This window comes from Canis aureus, chromosome 16 (genome assembly GCF_053574225.1).
Source record: "Canis aureus isolate CA01 chromosome 16, VMU_Caureus_v.1.0, whole genome shotgun sequence".
In the NCBI taxonomy this organism is placed as follows: domain Eukaryota; kingdom Metazoa; phylum Chordata; class Mammalia; order Carnivora; family Canidae; genus Canis; species Canis aureus.
In genome coordinates this window covers 34,294,016-34,312,598 of record NC_135626.1, presented here as the reverse complement: position 1 = coordinate 34,312,598, position 18,583 = coordinate 34,294,016, and the positions used below count along the sequence as shown (strand labels likewise).

The 18,583-nt window shown below is 39.1% G+C and overlaps 1 protein-coding gene across 12 annotated transcripts in view; it reads right to left on the bottom strand.

The window, feature by feature from the left end:
• The window catches only part of SPAG9 (sperm associated antigen 9), a 145,750-nt gene that overhangs the window by 57,756 nt on the left and 69,411 nt on the right, over positions 1-18,583 (bottom strand). For 5 of the 12 annotated variants that reach the window (XM_077852706.1, XM_077852707.1, XM_077852708.1 and 2 more), the window contains one exon: positions 8,861-8,902. The exons of the other annotated variants lie outside the window; for them this stretch is intronic. In XM_077852706.1, the coding sequence (XP_077708832.1) occupies positions 8,861-8,902 (42 nt within the window). The remainder of the gene's footprint in view (positions 1-8,860; positions 8,903-18,583) is intronic. 12 annotated transcript variants of the gene reach the window in all.

The following is an 18,583-nucleotide window of genomic DNA, read 5'->3' as shown; positions in this document are numbered from 1 at the left end:
ATAAATAAAATCTTAAAAAAAAAATAAAAATAAAAATCTGAGTATCCTGGCTCTCCTGATGGGCTTGAGCTCTAACACATGGTTAAAACCCAAATGTCTGCTGAAGACCTTCATCCTAGAAAAGCTTTGCTATTCTCAATTTCTTTCTTTCTTTTTTTTTTTTTTTTGCTATTCTCAATTTCTGAGTTTATATTGGACTTGAATAATAACTGGTCAGCCACCAATTATTTTATTTCTTATCATTAAGAAACACATAATCACAGCAGGTAATGATCCATTTACCAAAAATAAATGTCCCCTGCGATTTTGAATCTATCGAAGGAAAAATAAAACAGTATACACATGTTAGATATGATACTTATTTAAAAGGATTTTCAGTGACATGGGAAAATGCTTATATGTTAAACTGGAAAAATAAATTGCATATATATTTTAAATAAAGTGTATACATAACATCATTTGTAACAGCAAAAAACTGCAAACAACTTAAATGCTTCAAAATAAGAGATTAAGCAAACTATACTATATCCATATAAGAGAACATTATTCAGCAATTAAAAACTGTATTGTAGGGCAGCGCAGGCGGCACAGCGATTTAGTGCCACCTGCAGCCCAGGGTGTGATCCTGGAGACCCCGGATCGAGTCCCATGTCAGGCTCCCTGCGTGAAGCCTGCTTCTCCCTCTGCCTGTGTCTCTGCCTCTCTCTCTCTCTCTCTCTCTCTGTCGCTCATGAATAAATAAATAAAATCTTAAAAAAAAAAAACAACTGTGTTGTAGAAGGGTATTTACTGAAATGGAAGATATTCAAAATAGTTTGCAAAGAGACTGGGATTAAAACAAATCAGTACAGTATGAGCAATTAAAAAAAAATTGCTCAGTGATTCTTACAGTGGTTGCCACTGAGTAGATGGATAACAAGTGATTTTTTACTTTTCCTGTGCCTTTGTTGGCATAATTATATATACATATAGAAGTAGAAAAAATTAGAAAAATCAGAATATAAATCTATACATGAAGTATGGTCTCTAAAAAATGTTTTAGCTGGGATCCCTGGGTGGCGCAGTGGTTTAGCACCTGCCTTTGGCCCAGGGCGTGATCCTGGAGACCCGGGATCAAATCCCACGTCAGGTTCCCGGTGCATGGAGCCTGCTTCTCCCTCTGCCTATGTCTCTGCCTCTCTCTCTCTCTGTGACTATCATAAATAAATGAAAAAAAAATGTTTTAGCTTATATAAAGTGGCTATAGATAACAGGTAAAAATTCTTTCCTGCTTATTAATACTTGTGCGTTTCCAAATTTTTAAACAATAGGCACGTGTTACTATTATAAGGAAAAAAGTAAATTAAGTTAGAAATAAATTTGAATTAGTATAGCTAGATGAAATTATCTTTCACTTAGAAAGTTTTGAGAAAACCACTGATACTATTAATATATAGGGAGCTACCCATTCATTAGTGTCTGTGTTTAAGACAACTGATTACCTGTCACCTGAAGTACAACACTAAATATGCTGATAAAACATGCTGTATTGGATAGCCAATTATTCTGTGCATCTCAAATACAGGCTGATTTCTAGTGGGAAGGAAGACAAACCAAAGAAATAGCTCAATTCTCTATCACTTCCTCCCCTCTTAAAACTAAAGGACAAAATTGCTATTTTCCTGAGCTGTTGATTGATGTCTAATAAGAAAGATCTGATAAAACTTACATAAGCCAAGCCAATTAGCTTGTTTGGAGTTAAAAAAAACTGATGGTCACATTTGTGGAACCAAAGAGACCCATACTGAAGACAACTAGAGGATGCCCTGAGTACCCCTCTCTTAAGTCCTTGTTTTGATGTGTACTCTATTAAAAAACCGTAAGTGGCAAGGGGCACCTGGGTGACTCAGTCAGTTGAGCGTCCAGCTCTTCATTTTGGCTCAGCTCATGGTGTCAGGGTGTGGGACCAGCAGGTGTCCAGCTCTGTGCTCAGCGGGGAGTCTGCTTCTCTCTTTCTATCTCTCCCTCCCAACCTTACTCTCTCTCTCTCCTTCTGCCCCTCCATTTGCTCAAGTGTGCTCAAATAAATAAATCTTAAAAACTAAATAAAAAATGAAAGTGGCCACTTGATTAATTCATATTTATGCTTATCACATACATGAATTCCCACTATTTATTTTATTTTTAGTAGGTGCTATGCCCAATGTGGGGCTTAAACTCACAACCATGAAATCAAGAGCATCATATTCTACTGACTGAGCCAGCCAGGCACCTCAAATTCCCACTTTTTAAAGGTTTAAAATATAAAATACATTTAAGGTTCCTGATAAGCACTTAAAACTCATCAAGACTGTGGATTCAGAAAGCCCTAGGAAAAAAATCAAGTTCATCTATACTGAAAAAAATGACATGACTTTGAAGCTATTTGAAAAATAATTTGAGGTCCATTTTTTTTTTTTTTCTTAAAATAAGCTCTATGCCCAATGTAAGGCTTGAACTCATGACCTTGAGATCAAGTCCCATGCTACACCAACTGAGTCAGCCAGCTGTCCTTTGAGGTCAATCTTGTACTTGTCATTTGTCTCTCAAATAAAAGTAGAAAAATGATTTCCTCTTCCTCCTAATCACCCTATCCCCAATGCCTAGTTACTTTTACCTTAAAAAAAAAAATTACTTAGCAATTAAAGAGTTCATAACATAAGCAGTTTGGCAAAAGCCCTCCTCCCCAAATTCTTGTGGATCTGGGAGTATAAAATAAAGTAAGCATGAGAGCTGAACCTAAACTAGGAAAAGGACTCTGCCATCTTCTCAAGGTTTGGGGCTACAAGGAAGTGGTAAATTAGGATCTGCTTAGAAGAAAATGTTTTAAATTTGTCATGGACTATCCAAGTAACATGAGATTTATTTATCTATAACTTCCCTTTTATAGTTTTACCATATAAAAATATTTTACACTCATTAAAATAGCTCTCACTGTGTGGGCTGTACTTCTGGATCTCAGGGAGAGCCAAGGAGAGAAGCTCTCAATTTTAGGGGACCATTTTCAAAAGAGGCATTTCTTGTTGGTCTCCCAGGCAGTGGTGACATAAAGCTCCTAAGATTAGTAGGAAAGCACTGACATGGGAAAAGTCTCTGCTACAATGTTTGGTTGGAAGCACAGTATTCTTGTATTGTATCTCCTATGGAAGAAATTATGAAATTCTGTCACTAATAATGCCTCCAACAAGATAGAATGAAGAAAGACAAGCCTAAATATTAATCTGTTAAAAGATAAAGTATATCACTTTTGGTCAACAGTAAGCTCATAAGATAAGATGTGCAATGGGACACCTGGGTGGCTCAGCTGTTAAGCCTAAGCTGCCTTAGGCTCAGGGTGTGATCCCAGAATCCAGGATCAAGTCCCACATTGGGCTCCCTGAGGGGAGCCTACTTCTCCCTCTGCCTATGTCTCTGCCTCTTTCTGTGTCTCTCATGAATAAATAAATCTTAAAAAAAAAAAAATACAATGTACAAGATAAGAAAAATCATGGGGTGCCTAGGTGGCTCCGTCGGTTAAGCATTAAGGCTCAGCTCATGATCCCGGAGTCCTGGGATTGAGCCCCCCGCCCCTTCTCTGCTCAGCAGGGAGTCTACTTCTCCCTTTCCTCACCCTTCCCCTTCGCTCATGCTCTCTTGCTCTCTCAAATAAATATAATCTTTAAACAAAGAGAGAAAATTCTTAGTAGAACCTAAATGGAAACTGTAAGCATTTATAAAAATTATCCTATATAAAGTTTCAGAGGAGTTATATGCTATTATTTGACATTTAGTCTGTAGCTTCTGGAGACTTCCAGTTCCTATTTTATACCAGTCATTTGCCAACCAGCACTGCTTTAGCTAATTTTTTTTAAGTGTTTATTTAAATTCCACTCAGTTAACAGTGTAGTAATACTAGTTTCAGGTGCAGAATATAGTGATTCAATACTTTTATACATCAGTTGGTACTCATCACACTAAATGTACCCCTCAATCCCCATCACCTATTTAATCTACCCCCCACCCACTTCCTTAATGTTAACTATCAGTTCTTGCTTCCCCCCACCACACTGCCTTTGGTCATTTGTTTCTTAAATTCTACATGAATTAAGTCATATGATAGGTCTTCCTCTGACTTATTTCACTTAGCATAATATTCTCTAGCTCCATCCATGCTGTTGCAAATGGCAAGGTTTCATTCTTTTTTATGGCTGAGTAATATTCCATTGTATACACATATCACATCTTTATCCATTCATCAGTTCATAGAGAAATAGGCTGTTTCTATAGTGTGGCTATTGTAGATAACAAGCTATAAACACTAGGGTGCATGTATCCCTTTGAATTAGTAATTTTGTATTCTTTGAGTTAATACCTAGTAGTGCAACTGCTGGATCAAAGGGCAGTTTATTTTTAACTTTTTGAGGAAACTCCATACTGTTTTCCGCACTGGCTGCACTAGTTTGCATTCCCACCAACATTCCAAGAGGGTTTCCCTTTCCCTGTATCCTGGACAACATCTGCTGTTTAGCTAATAGTCTTGACTACAATTGCCTCTTTATGTGAAGAACCCTGGCCTATCAATTCAGTTGCTTGGTGTCATTAAGATACCCTCTTCAAACATATGCTGATGTAGGTGCCTTCGCCCTGTCAAGTCTCTTTCTCATAAATGTACTTCTTTTATAACCTATTCCCCAACCTCCCTTTAGTCATTAAGGAAATCTCAAATTGTAGGCTATGCATATCACTGGAGAATGTCCACAAAAAGCAGGAAACTGATCTTGGATTCCAGTGCTATGACCAGAGGGGAATGCCTTCCTATGCATATTAAACTGTGCTTTAAAAAGTAGGTGTTAGGGTGCCTAGGTGGCTCAGTTGGTTAAGCGTCCAACTCTTGATCTCAGCTCAAATCTAGATCTCAGTGTTGTGTGTTCAAGCCCCATGTTGGGCTCCATGTGGGGTGTAGAGCCTACTTTTAAAAATAATTGGGACACCTGGGTGGCTCAGGGGTTGGGTGTCTGCTTTTGCCTCGGGGCATGATCCTGGGGTCCCGGAATCAAGTCCTGGATTGGGCTCCCTGCATGGAGCCTGCTTCTCCCTCTGCCTGTGTCTGCCTCTCTTTGTATCTCTCATAAATAAATAAAATCTCTTAAAAATAAAATTAATTAAAAGATAAAAGGATAGATAAAATTAAAAGATAAAAGAACATTCAGGGATCCCTGGGTGGCGCAGCGGTTTGGCGCCTGCCTTTGGCCCAGGGCGTGATCCCGGAGACCTGGGATCGAATCCCACATCGGGGTCCCGGTGCATGGAGCCTGCTTCTCCCTCTCTCTGCCTGTGTCTCTGCCTCTCTCTCTCTCTGTAACTATCATAAATAAATAAAAATTAAAAAAAAAAAAATAAAAATAAAAGAACATTCAAAAATGTTATACAGGGGATCCCTGGGTGGCTCAGCGGTTTGGCACCTGCCTTCCGCCCAGGGTGTAATCCTGGAGTTCTCTCTCTCTCTCTCTCTCCCTCTCTCTATTTATTTATTTATGATAGTCACAGAGAGAGAGAGAGAGAGAGAGAGAGAGGCAGAGACACAGGCAGAGGGAGCAGGCTCCATGCACCGGGAGCCCGATGTGGGATTTGATCCCGGGTCTCCGGGATCACGCTCTGGGCCAAAGGCAGGGGCCAAACTGCTGCGCCACCCAGGGATCCCCTCGAGTTCTCGGTTCGAGTCCCACATCAGGCTTCCTGCATGGAGCCTCCTTCTCTGTCTGTGTTTCTGCCTCTCTTTCTCTATCTGTCTCTCATGAATAAATAAATAAAATCCTTAAAAAAAAAATATTATACAGGGGAACCTGGGTTCAGTGGTTGTGCCTCTGCTTTCAGGTGAGGTCATGATCCTGGGGTCCTGGGACTGAGTTCCATATCAGGCTCCCTCGAGGGAGCCTGCTTCTCCCTCTGCCTATGTCTCTGCCTATCTCTTTGTCTCTCTCATAAACAAACAAATAAATACATAAAATCTTTTTAAAAATGTTATATGAATAGGAAACAAGCACAAAAAAATGCTCAACATTACTAATCATCAGAGAAATACAAATAAAAACTACAGCATCACCTCACATCCATTAGGATGGCTACTATCAAAAACAAACAAAATAACAAGTGTTGTTGAGATGTGGAGAAATGAGATGTGGAGAAATTTGAACCCTTGTACACTGCTGAGAAGATTATAAAATGTTGCACCTTGCTTGGAACACAACATGGTATTTCCTCAGAAAACTAAAAATAGAACTATCATATGATCCAGCAATACCCCTCTAGGTATATATCCAAAAGAACTGAAAGCAGGGCACCTGGTGGCTCAGTGGTTGAGCATCTGCCTTTAGCCTGGGTCGTGATCTCAGCGTCCTGGGATCGAGTCTCACATCAGGATCCCCGCAAGGAGCCTGCCTCTCCCGCTGCCTAGGTCTCTGCCTCTCTCTCTGTGTCTCATGAATAAATAAATAGAATCTTAAAAAAAAAAATTGAAAGAAATTTGCTCCACCCATGTTCATAGCAGCACTACTCCCAATAGCCTAGAGGTAGAAGTGACCCAAATGTCCATCAAGGGATGAATGGATGTATCAAATGCAGTCTATATATACAATGGAATATTATTCAGCCTTAAAAAGAGGAAAACCTAACACATACTACCACAGATATGAATCTTGAGGACATAAAGCTGAGTGAAATAAGCCAGTCACAAAAGATAAATACCATGGTTCCATTTACACAACACCTAAAGCAGTCAAACTCTGAAGGGGAGAGAGGGAGTTGTTTCATGGGTACAAAGTGTTAGGTTTGCAAGATGAAAAAGTTCTAGAGATCTGCTTCACAACGTGAATATTCTTAACATTACTGAACTATGCACTTAAAAATGATTAAGATGGTAAATTTTAGGGGCACCTGGGTGGCTCAGTAGGTTAAACATCTGCCTTCAGCTCAGGTCATGATCTTAGGGTTCTGGGATTGTGCCCCAGGTGGATGGGGGGCGGGGGGGAGTCCCTGCTCAGCAGGAAGCCTGCTTCTCCCTCTACCTCTGCCACTCCCTACATTCATGTGCACACTTTCTCTCAAATAAATAAAAAAAGAAAAGAAAAAAATGGTAAATTTTATTCTGTAGGTACTCACTACACACAAATAAGAAAATAGGTGTCATTACTTTTAGCTTCACTTGAGATACCAAAGTGAAAACTGTCTTGTGCCATTTTCTTACTGGCTTTAGATACCAGGTAAAAGTCTATAAACCTCTACAAAGTATCTTCAGTTGTTTCATTCATCAAATTCCTCCCTCATGTGCTCAGTCCTGAACAGAATATGTATGTTGTTATTCAGCATTGCCGTTACTATTTATGTTTTGAGAGACTATAACATAAGTTTACAATTATAAAAGACAAATTTATCTAAGGACAGCTTAGAAATGGGGGCGCTTGGTTCAGCATCTGACTCTTGACTTCAGCTCAGGTCATGATCTCAAGATCCTGAAATCAAGCTCTATGGTAGGGGTCTGCTTGAGATTCTCTCTCCTCCCTCTCAACCCCTCCCCTCACTCCTGCATGAACTCATGCTTGCACTCTCTCTCTCTTTGTAAGTAGTAAGTAAATAAAATAAATAAATGAATAAATAAATAAGAAATAAGAAATAGAAAGAAAGAAAGAAAGAAAAAAAGAAAGAAAGAAAGAAAGAAAGAAAGAAAGAAAGAAAGAAAGAAAGAAAGAAAGAAAGAAAGAAAGTCTGGAAAGAAGGAAAGAAAGAAATGTTCCAGTGTAATGTTTTCCTAAGTAGCCTGCCTGCCTTCATCTGAAATAAGATAAACAAAGGGGCAAGCTATTGTTACATAAGTGTCTTTTTTATTCAGATTTTAAGCCTAATGAAAGTAAAGACAAAATTATAAAAACTAGGCCCATGTATCCCCACTATAACACTTAATCACCTTATATTTCAATTTTTATATTTACAATCCTTTCTCCACAAAGTTAAAATGTTAAAGCAGTGGTTCTTAAGCTCTTTTGATTTACAGCTCTATGATATAAAAGAATCATAAAATTCTATGTGTACATGTATTTTCTTGATGTTTTATGACTGATTCCTAAAGGAGTCTGTGACCAAAAAAACACTGAAAACCCTAACCCTAAGCACAATTAGAAGTTAATTATACTGTGGGTTTAAGAAAATTCTGATTACTGGAAGTACGAATGTCCTAACCCTGAAGATATTTCTGAAGAAAGGGGACACTGTTTCACTGTGACAGATCAGCTATAGTGCTTCCATGGACCTGGATGGGTAGGAGACCTGACCTGGCGAGTAGGAAAAAAGCCTTGTCTTTATATCCCAATGCCCAGCATATCAAGCCTGACGTGAAGAAGGCTCATAACAGATGTTTGCTGAATAAAGCTAACAATGCTCTGATTAAAGCTGAAGAAATCTGTTCATTGAGGGAGGCAGCCTACAGTACAATGACACACTGGGGCTGTCTCCAGGATACACACAAGTTATGTACATTCTGTCTTGAGGAAAGTATTTGTGCAAATTTGTGCAAGGGTATTTGCGTGTTTCTTACCTAGAGCTGGGTAGATGGAAATAGGTTGAACTTCCATATGATTTACTTAGATTTCTCTTCTTTATTTTAAAATGCTGTCTTTAGGGGAGGAGTAATTTATAGATTACAGTAAAGCCCTAGCAACCACTACAGAAATAATTCTCTTATATTTCAGTGAAAAACATCAGTAGTCTTCCAAACTGAGCACTAATGTCTTGAGAATAGCAGTTGAATAAGTAACCAGTAGTTAATTGTGTTTGTTTAGTTTTGGAAAGTGATCTGAAATACCATTCTCACCTCCTGTTCTACAGCCTTCAGAGATTCAGGACTACTGCTGACCTGGGAAGAAAGAAAGATTATACGAGAGACAACAAGATCATGTATTTATTAGGTGTTAGCACATTCCTAAGTATCTTTGGCTTGTTTTACCATTCAGGATAACATGATCTCTCTAATCTACTATGTTAAAATGAGGATTTGTGGGTTTTATTTTGATTTGACTTAAAAACACTTTCCTCAGTTTCCTCAAAAAGTCGAAAAATAGAGCTACCCTATGTCCCAGCAACTGTACTACTAGGTATTTACACCAACGATACAAATGTAGTGATCCAAAGAAGCACCTGTACCCTAATGTTTACAGCAGCAATGTCCACAATAGCCAAATTATGGAAAGAGCCCAGATGCCATCAACATATGAATAGATAAAGATGTAGTATATATACACAATGGAATATTACTCAGCCATCAAAAAACCCCAAACCTGCCAATTGCAAGGACATGGATGGAACCAGAGGATATTATGCTAAGCGAAATAAATTGATCAAAGAAAGACAATTATATGATTTCCCTCATATGTAGAATTTAAGAAACAAAATAGTGGGGTGCCTCGGTGGCTCAGTAGGTTAAGCAGCTGCCTTCAGCTCAGGTCATGATCCCAGAGTCCTGGGATCCAACCCCACATAAGACTCGCTGCTCAGCGGAGAGCTTGTTTCTCCCTCTCTCTCTGAGGCTCCCCCTGCTTGTGCTGGCTCACTCTTGTTCTTTCTCTCTCTCTGTCAAATAAATAAATGAAATCTGAAAAGAAAACAAAAAGAAACAAAACAGAGGAACATGTGGGAAGGGAGGGAAAAATAAAACAAGAGAGGGTGACAAACCATAAGAGACTTTTTTTTTTTTTAAGATTTTATTTATTTATTCATGAGAGACAGAGAGAGAGAGAGAGAGAGAGAGAGGCATAGACACAGGCAGAGGGAGAAGCAGGCTCCCTGAGGGGAGCCCGATGCAGGACTCAATCCCAGGATCTGGGATCATGACCTGAGCCAAAGGCAGATGTTCAATCACTGAGCCACCCAGGTGCCCCAAGAGACTCAATCATAGAAAACAAATTGAGGGTTGCTAGAGGAGAGTGAGATGGGGGATGGGATAACTGGGTGATGGACATTGAGGGCACATGATGTAATGAGCACTGCGTGTTATATAAGACTGATGAATCACTGAACTCTATCTCTGAAACTAATAATATACTGTATGTTAATTAATTGAATATAATTTTTTTTTAATTTTTTAAAAATTTTTTTAAAGTACAAGACACAAACACACAATAAAAAAAATAAGAACACCTTTAAGCTTCTAGTTTAAGAGATATTATAGTTCAGGGGTCACCATGTCAAACCTAATACTTTATCAATAAGCAGCTCATACTTAGCCCTTTTATCTATTCATACAGCCCTGAAATCTTTTTCAAATCTATTCTAATCATCTAGAATATTTTTTTATCATCTAGAATACTTAACATGCAAATATTCCAGTACACTTGGAAATGTTTACTGTACCTTCCTTTTACCCCATCATTTCAGAAACAGACATCACTAATAATTGAAGAGTGACCAATATTGAAATTCTCTTTCACAAAAATACCTATTTATTCATTTTCTATCTGTAAATTTCCCTCTATGAGCAAGTGTTTCTTTCTTCTTCTTTAAGATTTGATTTGACAGAAAGAGAGCATAAGCACTGGAGGTTGGGGAGAGAGAAGCAGGCTCCCTGCTGAGTAGAGAGCCCAACACCAAGCTCCATCCCTGAACCCTGAGATCGCAACCTGATCTGAAGACAGATGCTTAACCAACTGAACCACCCAGGAACCCGAAGACAAGTGTTTCTCTTAAACACAAAGCAACCAGAAGCTTTAAATATTCTTGTTCTGGAAATTCATCAAAGTCTTTGAAAAGCCTAAAATATGGCTGTAGGCTCTCTGTTAATTCTCTCAAAAGCCACAGATTAGCAAGGCATGATTCACTTTATAGAAATCAGACTGCCTCTCAATTTTTTTTATATGATCTTTGATTCTGGGTTATTATTATATTTAACCCTTATCAACTATTTATCAAATGCTGGTGGGGGGCAGGAACTGGGTGGCACTCTCTCTACATAACAATGGAAAGACTGCCAACACACATTTTTTCATGAAAAACAAACCAGCAAGCAGCAGGAAAATACTTAGAGCACATAGCCATTTATCTTACAAACATATTGAGTGTGTTACCTATTTTGCATATGTAAAAGAAAAACGTCTGAAGGACAGATACACCAATGCCTGGGGAAAATATTTAGGGCTGGAGAAACTTTTTAGTCTAGATTCTTCAATATTATTTAAAATCAGGAAACTGTGGGGGCAGCCCCAGTGGCCCAGCGGTTTAGCACCGCCTTCAGCCCACGGTGTGATCCTGGAGACCTGGGATGGAGTCCCATGTCTGGCTCCCTGCATGGAGCTTGCTTCTCCCTCTACCTATGTCTCTGCCTCTCTCTCTCTCTGTCTCTCATGAATAAATAAAATCTTAAAAAAAAAAAAATCAGGAAACTGTTAACAGTTAAAAGTTTTTTAACCCTGTTTTATAAAATATTTGGACTCCTAGAATACTGTAAATAGCATTTCTAGTTTCTGGCATAGTGGGCACTCATATTTTATTCGTTCATTCATTCATGAGAGACACACACACGCACAAAGACAGAGAGCGGCAGAGACACAGGCAGAGGGAGAAGCAGGCTCCATGCAGGGAGCCTGACGCGGTTCTGGTTCTCCAGGATCACACCCTGGGCTGAAGGTGGCACTAAACCGCTGGGCCACCTGGGCTGCCCACTCAGATATTTTTTAATGCAAAAAGCAGGTAATTTGTCTTTAACAGGAAATTATTAAAGTTATTTTTCTTACTCTAAAAGCTAGCTTAAATATTAAATATCAATAAGAATAATAAATACTTCTGAGCAAATTACTTGAAAAGAAGCCACCTTTGAAATATGAGCTGTAAAAACCATGATTTTCAAATTGTATTATTTAGATTTTTACCAATGTTCATTCTCAACATACAGTAGCATCTTGGTCAACATACAATCCAGTAAATATGTCAAAAAGAAAAAACCTCACTGTAAATAATTCCATTAAGAACTAATTCCATTCCCCCTAAGAAAGAACTAATTCCATTCCCCTATCTCTAAGAAACAGCTGAAAGGAGGAGAAGGGGGGATCCCTGGGTAATATATAATATAAATGAATGGAGAATACAACATAAGCATCAAAGAAAGAGCCTAGAAGCAATCACATTTCAAGCAACAAACACATGTGGTACCTAGATCTTGGTTCCTAAATACAAGAACCAGGGCTCAGACATAGAATAAAAGCCAGGAGCATCTTATAGTGCCAGGAAGGAAGTACTCAAAAAAGTAAGGGGCATGTTGAAAGCATACAGAAGTCCACCTAAAAAGCTCTCAATTCCAAAGCTGGAACAATTTGCACAATAAAATAAACGATAGCATTGGATAACCTAGAGAATAAAACAAATGTCCATAACTTCGAAGGAAGGAAGGAAGGAAGGAAGGAAGGAAGGAAGGAAGGAAGGAAGGAAGGAAGGAAGGAAGGAAGGAAGGAATGAATGTAGGAAGGAAGGAAGGAAGGAAGGTCTCATCCTTACAGAAGAATTCCAGTTAACATAAAATGGATGAAGAAAATAGAAAATAACCACTGGAACACCACAGTAATAACCGTAAAATCCAGTGACAGAACTACAATAAGTAGATGAAAATTTAAAGAGAAATAGGATATTTGCACAGTCTCAAAGCATATCCACCAAGATACCTTTTTTTTTTTTAAGACTGATTTATTTTAAAGAGAGAGTGCACAGGTGTGTGCAAGAGCAAGAGGGGAGAGGCAGAGGGAGAGGAACGGAGAACATCAGAAAATCTAAAGCAGCCTTTTTGCTGAGCACAGAGCCTGATGTGGGGCTCAAATTCAGGACCCTGAGATCCTGACCTGAGCCAAAACCAAGAGTCAGATGCTTAACCAACTATGCCACCCAGGCGCCCACCCCAAGATCCTTATTATTTATAAGGGGAAAAACAGTTAACAGGGTGGAGAAACCCAACACACATCAGCTAAACCAAGCAATCAAGGTTAATAATCCCTACTAAGGTATGTTGTTTCTGCAATCTTCTTGCCAAAAATACAAAATGTCAATCTAATTATGAGAAATCATTAGAGAAGCACAGTATGTCGGACATTTTACAATATAATTAACCAATGCTCTTCATGCCTCAAGGCCAAGATTAAGGAACCGTCATATGTTGAAAGACACCAAGAACACATAACTCAGTGCAATGTGGGATCCTGGACTGGATTCTGAACAGAAGACAGTAGTAGAAAAACTGGTAACATCCAAATACACGTCTACAGCTTAGCTAATAATATTGCACCAATGTCAACTGTCTTAGTTTTAATAATTGTATATATTATGGTTAGTTAACACTTGTTGGTGATGGGTGATGGGTATTATAGGAACTCTCTGTACTGTTTTTGCAATTTTTCTTAAGGTTGAAAATATCTTAAAATAAAAAGTTTAAAAAATTAAGAGCTTTAACTGCTCAGAAACTTTTAATTACACACACATTTTGTAATAGGAACCTTTAATCACAAAAGACACAGGAATAAGGTTCAACTACTACAGAAATTCAAATTTGGAAAAATTAAAGAAATAGGAACTAAACTGTTAACCACAAATGGAGGAGGATGGAAAATTCTTCTGAATAAGAATGCTGGCTCTGTTTAGCCATTTCCTGTTCTGTATGCTAAGCACATCTCCTGAAGAATGCAGCACACATTGACCACTGGCTTTACATACCAAACCATGCTAATAAGAGTTTCTCACAGCAGTTTTACTAAAGTATTTCAATTCATATGATTTTAAAAGAACTCTTAAAATTTTACAAGTAGGTATCCATCCAACTTGAAATTGTTTTTCTCAGTTCTAAAAGTCATATTTTACTAACAATCACCAACCCAGAAGACTCTTCAAAGAAAAAAATATTTGGAAGGGGTATATATGCAATATGCAGTCACTCACACATACATCTTTAGGCATGCGCCAGATCGTAAACACATATAGGTATATATACACGTATATGTGAAACTAGATGGAAATCTGTGAAATTGCTGGCAAACTGATACAAAGGTCTAGAAAACAGCATCAATATTCAATGTATAGGATTCTTTAAAAGATACTTGAAACACTTCATTCTCTCTCTTCCCATATTTGGGCATAAGGAAGGGCTATATGACCTCTGAACATGTGAAGCAGTGAAGAACTTCAACACCACTGGTAAGAGAACGTCTCTGGGTGGATAATTTAGCAATATATATCAAAATCTTAAATATATGCTCTGATTCAGTAATCCCACTTATGGGAATCATAAATACAAGTAGAAAATTATGTATAATTCACTACAGCATTGTTTGTAATAGCAAAGGGCTAGGAAAAACAGATGTCCCGTCAACAAAGTAGATTTTAACTATAGCTGGGGTATGTGATCTCTCCCCACCTGCCCTGCCTCTACAATTCTGATACATCAATGATCTTCTTCACTGCCTTGTTTTCAATTCCTCTTTCTACTGGACTCTTCTAAGCACACAAACAACCCACTGCCTCCCACTCTAAGAGTACCTCTCCCACCAGCCAACTCAAGTTACCCTTTTCCCTCCTGCCATTACAACCACCTGTCTGGAGTCCTGACCCTTTCTAGTTCCTCCTTTCATGATTCTTGTTCACTCCTATTACTGGTCCTGCAACTCAGACTGCTCAAACCTGTATCTACAAATTGACAAATTCAATCCTCATCCTGTTTGACTTATCCATACCAGCTGACCCTGCTAACGACCGCTTCCATTCTAAAGCTCTCTTGTCCTTTGACTTTCAGGGCCACAATCTTTTACGATCTCTCTTCTCTGCCACTTCCACCCAATGCTCTTCTTTCCCTGTACATCTTCTGCCCCTCATTCCAACTGTATGTGGATGCGGCCCTCCTCACCTGCTCGGTCTCTCATATTCTATGCCTGGAGTGCCCTTGCTTGGGGAGGCCCTCATCATCCTGTTTAAGATCTGACACCCTAAAGCCTGGCTGCCCCTTTGCATGGATGTCCTTCACACTGCTGGGGCCCTAACTCTCTACACCAGGTGACCCCTAGATGGATATACTCTAAACCTTTCTCAGGTTATAGACCTGCACCAGCCCCACCCCCACTTCACCCTATGGATGCTTAACCTTGCTTTGCCCTACAGAGCAGCTTCAGGACTGAATTGTGCAGGAAGGAAAGAGGAAGGGCAGATAATGCAATATTACAACATGTAAATAATCACACCTTTATAGTAAGCCTTGATATCTAGTAGGGCAAATTCTTATTCTCATTGTTCTTCTTAAGGACTGTCTCAGGTTATTCTTGGCCTTTTCTTCTCTAATGCCTTCTTTCTTGGTAGCTTATTTGTGAATATAATTCAGTTAGATGAACAATCCCACCTTAACATTTTTTTGTTCATTCCCAGTTTCAGCACTTTCATAATACATTTTTAACAGAACAGCTTGGGTGATTCAACACAAGTTGCTTTTTACCTGTTTCACTAGAAACACCCTCAGTAAGAAATCTCTGTTAATGATGCAATATAAACTCCTCTGCTTTCTAGTGATTTCTAAACTAGAAGGCCATTAACAGGGGTGTCAGATGAGGCTTCATGTAAGCTGTGGCATTTTGACTGGCCTTCAAAGAAGACTGTTTCCACTAGGGGTAACCTAAGCAGAACACAAATATATACATATGGGAAAACTATAAAACAAAGTAATTGGATGCAGCAGTGTGGAGGAGTTCAGAATATGAGAGTGGAAGATTCAAATTTGTGAACATCGATGTATGGAGCGCATTTACAGACATGGAACTTGAGTTACTCAGATTATGTAGAGAGGGGGGGGCTTAACTTTAAGCTCCATGGAACTATGACTTAGAAGTCCAGGAGCCACAAGGGGGATGGGTGTCCTGGAAGCAAAGTGAAGAAGAGTATTTCAAGAAGCAGTAAGTATTCAAATGTGTCAAATGCTGCTACAAGGTAGGGTAGGAATGAGAATTTCCCATTATATTTAGAGGGTAATCCTGAGAAAAAGGCATGTCAGCACAGTAGTTTTAGTAGTCTAAAAATCTCAAAGGAGAGGTGTAACAACAACCATTCCTCAAATGTTCTAGTTTGTCCCCACCACAGAGCCTTTACAGGTGCTATGTCATCAACCATGCATGCAGGGTGCAAATCACCCCTAAAAGGACTTCCTTTGCCACTCTAAAGTAAACATCCATCCCTATTTACTGTTTAGCTCCTAATCTTGCTTTTTTGAAACAGTGCATCTCACACACACATTCTCGCGCGCGCGCGCGCGCGCACACACACACACACACACACACACGCCGTCCATCATAACACTTGAAATCTAGGGAAGCCTGTGTGGCTCAACGGTTGGGCGCCTGCCTTTGTTCCAGGGCATGATCTTGGGAGTCCCAAAATCGAGTCCACTCAATCTGGGTCTCAATCTACTACTGCTTCTCCCTCTACCTGTGTCTCTGCCTCTCTCTCTCTCTGTGTGTCTCTCGTGAATAAATAAATAAAATCTGTAAAAAAAAAAATACTTGGGATCCCTGGGTGGTGCAGCGGTTTAGCGCCTGCCTTTGGCCCAGGGCGTGATCCTGGAGACCCGGGATCGAATCCCACGTCAGGCTCCCAGTGCATGGAGCCTGCTTCTCCCTCTGCCTGTGTCTCTGCCTCTCTCTCTCTCTCTGTGTGACTATCATAAATAAATAAAAATTAAAAAAAAAAATAAAAAAAATAAAAAAAAATACTTGAAATCTATTACATCATTTATTTGTTTACTTATTTGTTGATCTTCCCCACAAGAATATGAGGAATAATATGTATACACACTTCTTTTTAAAGACAACTTGTGGGGCGCCTGGGTGGCTGGGTGGTTTAGTGTCTGCCCTCAGCTCTGGTCATGATCCCGAGGTCCTGGGATCCAGCCCTGCATCAGACTCCCTGCAGGGAACCTGCTTCTCCTTCTGCCTATGTCTTGGCCTCTCTCTGTGTGTCTCTCATGAATAAATAAAAATGTTTAAAAAAATTAATAAAGGCAGCTCAGGTGGCTCACAGGTTTACCACCGCCTTCAGCCTGGGGCCTGATCCTGGGGACCCGGGATCGAGTCCCGCATCAGGCTCCCTGCATGGGGCCTGCTTCTCCTTCTGCCTGTGTCTCTGCCTCTCTCTCTCTCTCTCTCTCTCTCTTGCGCGCGCGCGCGCGCGCGAATAAATAAATAAAATCTTTTTAAAAAGTTAATTAAAAAATACAAAAAAAAAAAAAGACAACTTGTTCATTTTTCTAGATGCTTCATTCCTGGAAGATTTTCCAGTACCTGAAGATATAATAATACCTCACTGACTACAACTCTCTTACCGTTTGAAATTTGCAATACAGCAACAAAGAAGGTCCATAATGTTACAATCATTGGCAAATCCCCTTTACTGCCACTCTTCTGCCATGAAGCTTCCTGTAGTTCTGTTTCCTTGGTTATAATCCATCATATGGTTTTCTCACAGAACATTTTCACCTTAACCTTACTTCACAGAAAACTGTGCTAGTAAAATTAATGTTAATTATAATTCTCACCTTCAATTTTTCATAACAAAGGCAAAGCATGTCCTAAATACAGCTAGGTCAGCAGAGAAATGGAAGTTGTAGAAAACGTTAAATCAGAGGAAGCCTAGCCCACTTCCTGTCACACAAGGACACAAAGACCAATAGGTACAAGAGACAGGCTCCATAAGTGAACTCTTAAACCCAACTCCTAGCCTTCCATAAAGTTAGAGAATGACATCTGGTTTATGATAAAGGCGTAGGTAAATAACAAAGCATATTCTAACTATTAGACATACTTTACAAATCAGACTTTTGCCATTTTGCAACGTACCACTTTGCTCCTAGAAATTTCTACATGTTGAGCCTTTATCTCATTAAGTGGCTCCATGTACACAGTAGACAGAGACAGGATTTTATTCTAGAAACTCTCCGGGAAACACTTGCTTTAGTATCTCTAAAGCAGGATACCAAAACCAAAACCAAAACAAAAATACCTCTCTGGCTTAAGTCCATATTAATAATCTGTTAATCAGTTTATAACTTTCAGTAAAGTTCTGTCACAGCATGTTACTGGATTAAACAACAAGAGAATTATAATAATCTTCTCTTTGAGGTTCCTTTTTAGAATATAATTAAAATATAGTTAACCAGATGGTATACATTTTTGATGTACTAAAAGTATCCCTCCTACTTAATTTTGTTTTGGGAAAGGGACACAGTAAGTAGGCGAATTGAGGAACGGGTGTTTTGAAAGACCTAGTAAACCTACAGGCAGGCTAAAAAAAAAAAAAAAAAAAAAGCCAGAGTGGCAGTAGGAGTAAAGAATTAGAGTTTCCTAGCAGCATCACTGTGGACTGACTTTGAGCAGGTGCATGATTAGCTTCTAATAAACTGAGCAACAAGGAAAAGAGAAGGGGAAAAGGTGAGGCCAGTCTTAATGTTAAAAATACTTTTCAGTGGGAGAAAAGCTATCAAATATTGATTGCTTACTGTTCTGAGCACATTTCAAAGGTCAATGAAATGATTCTAAAT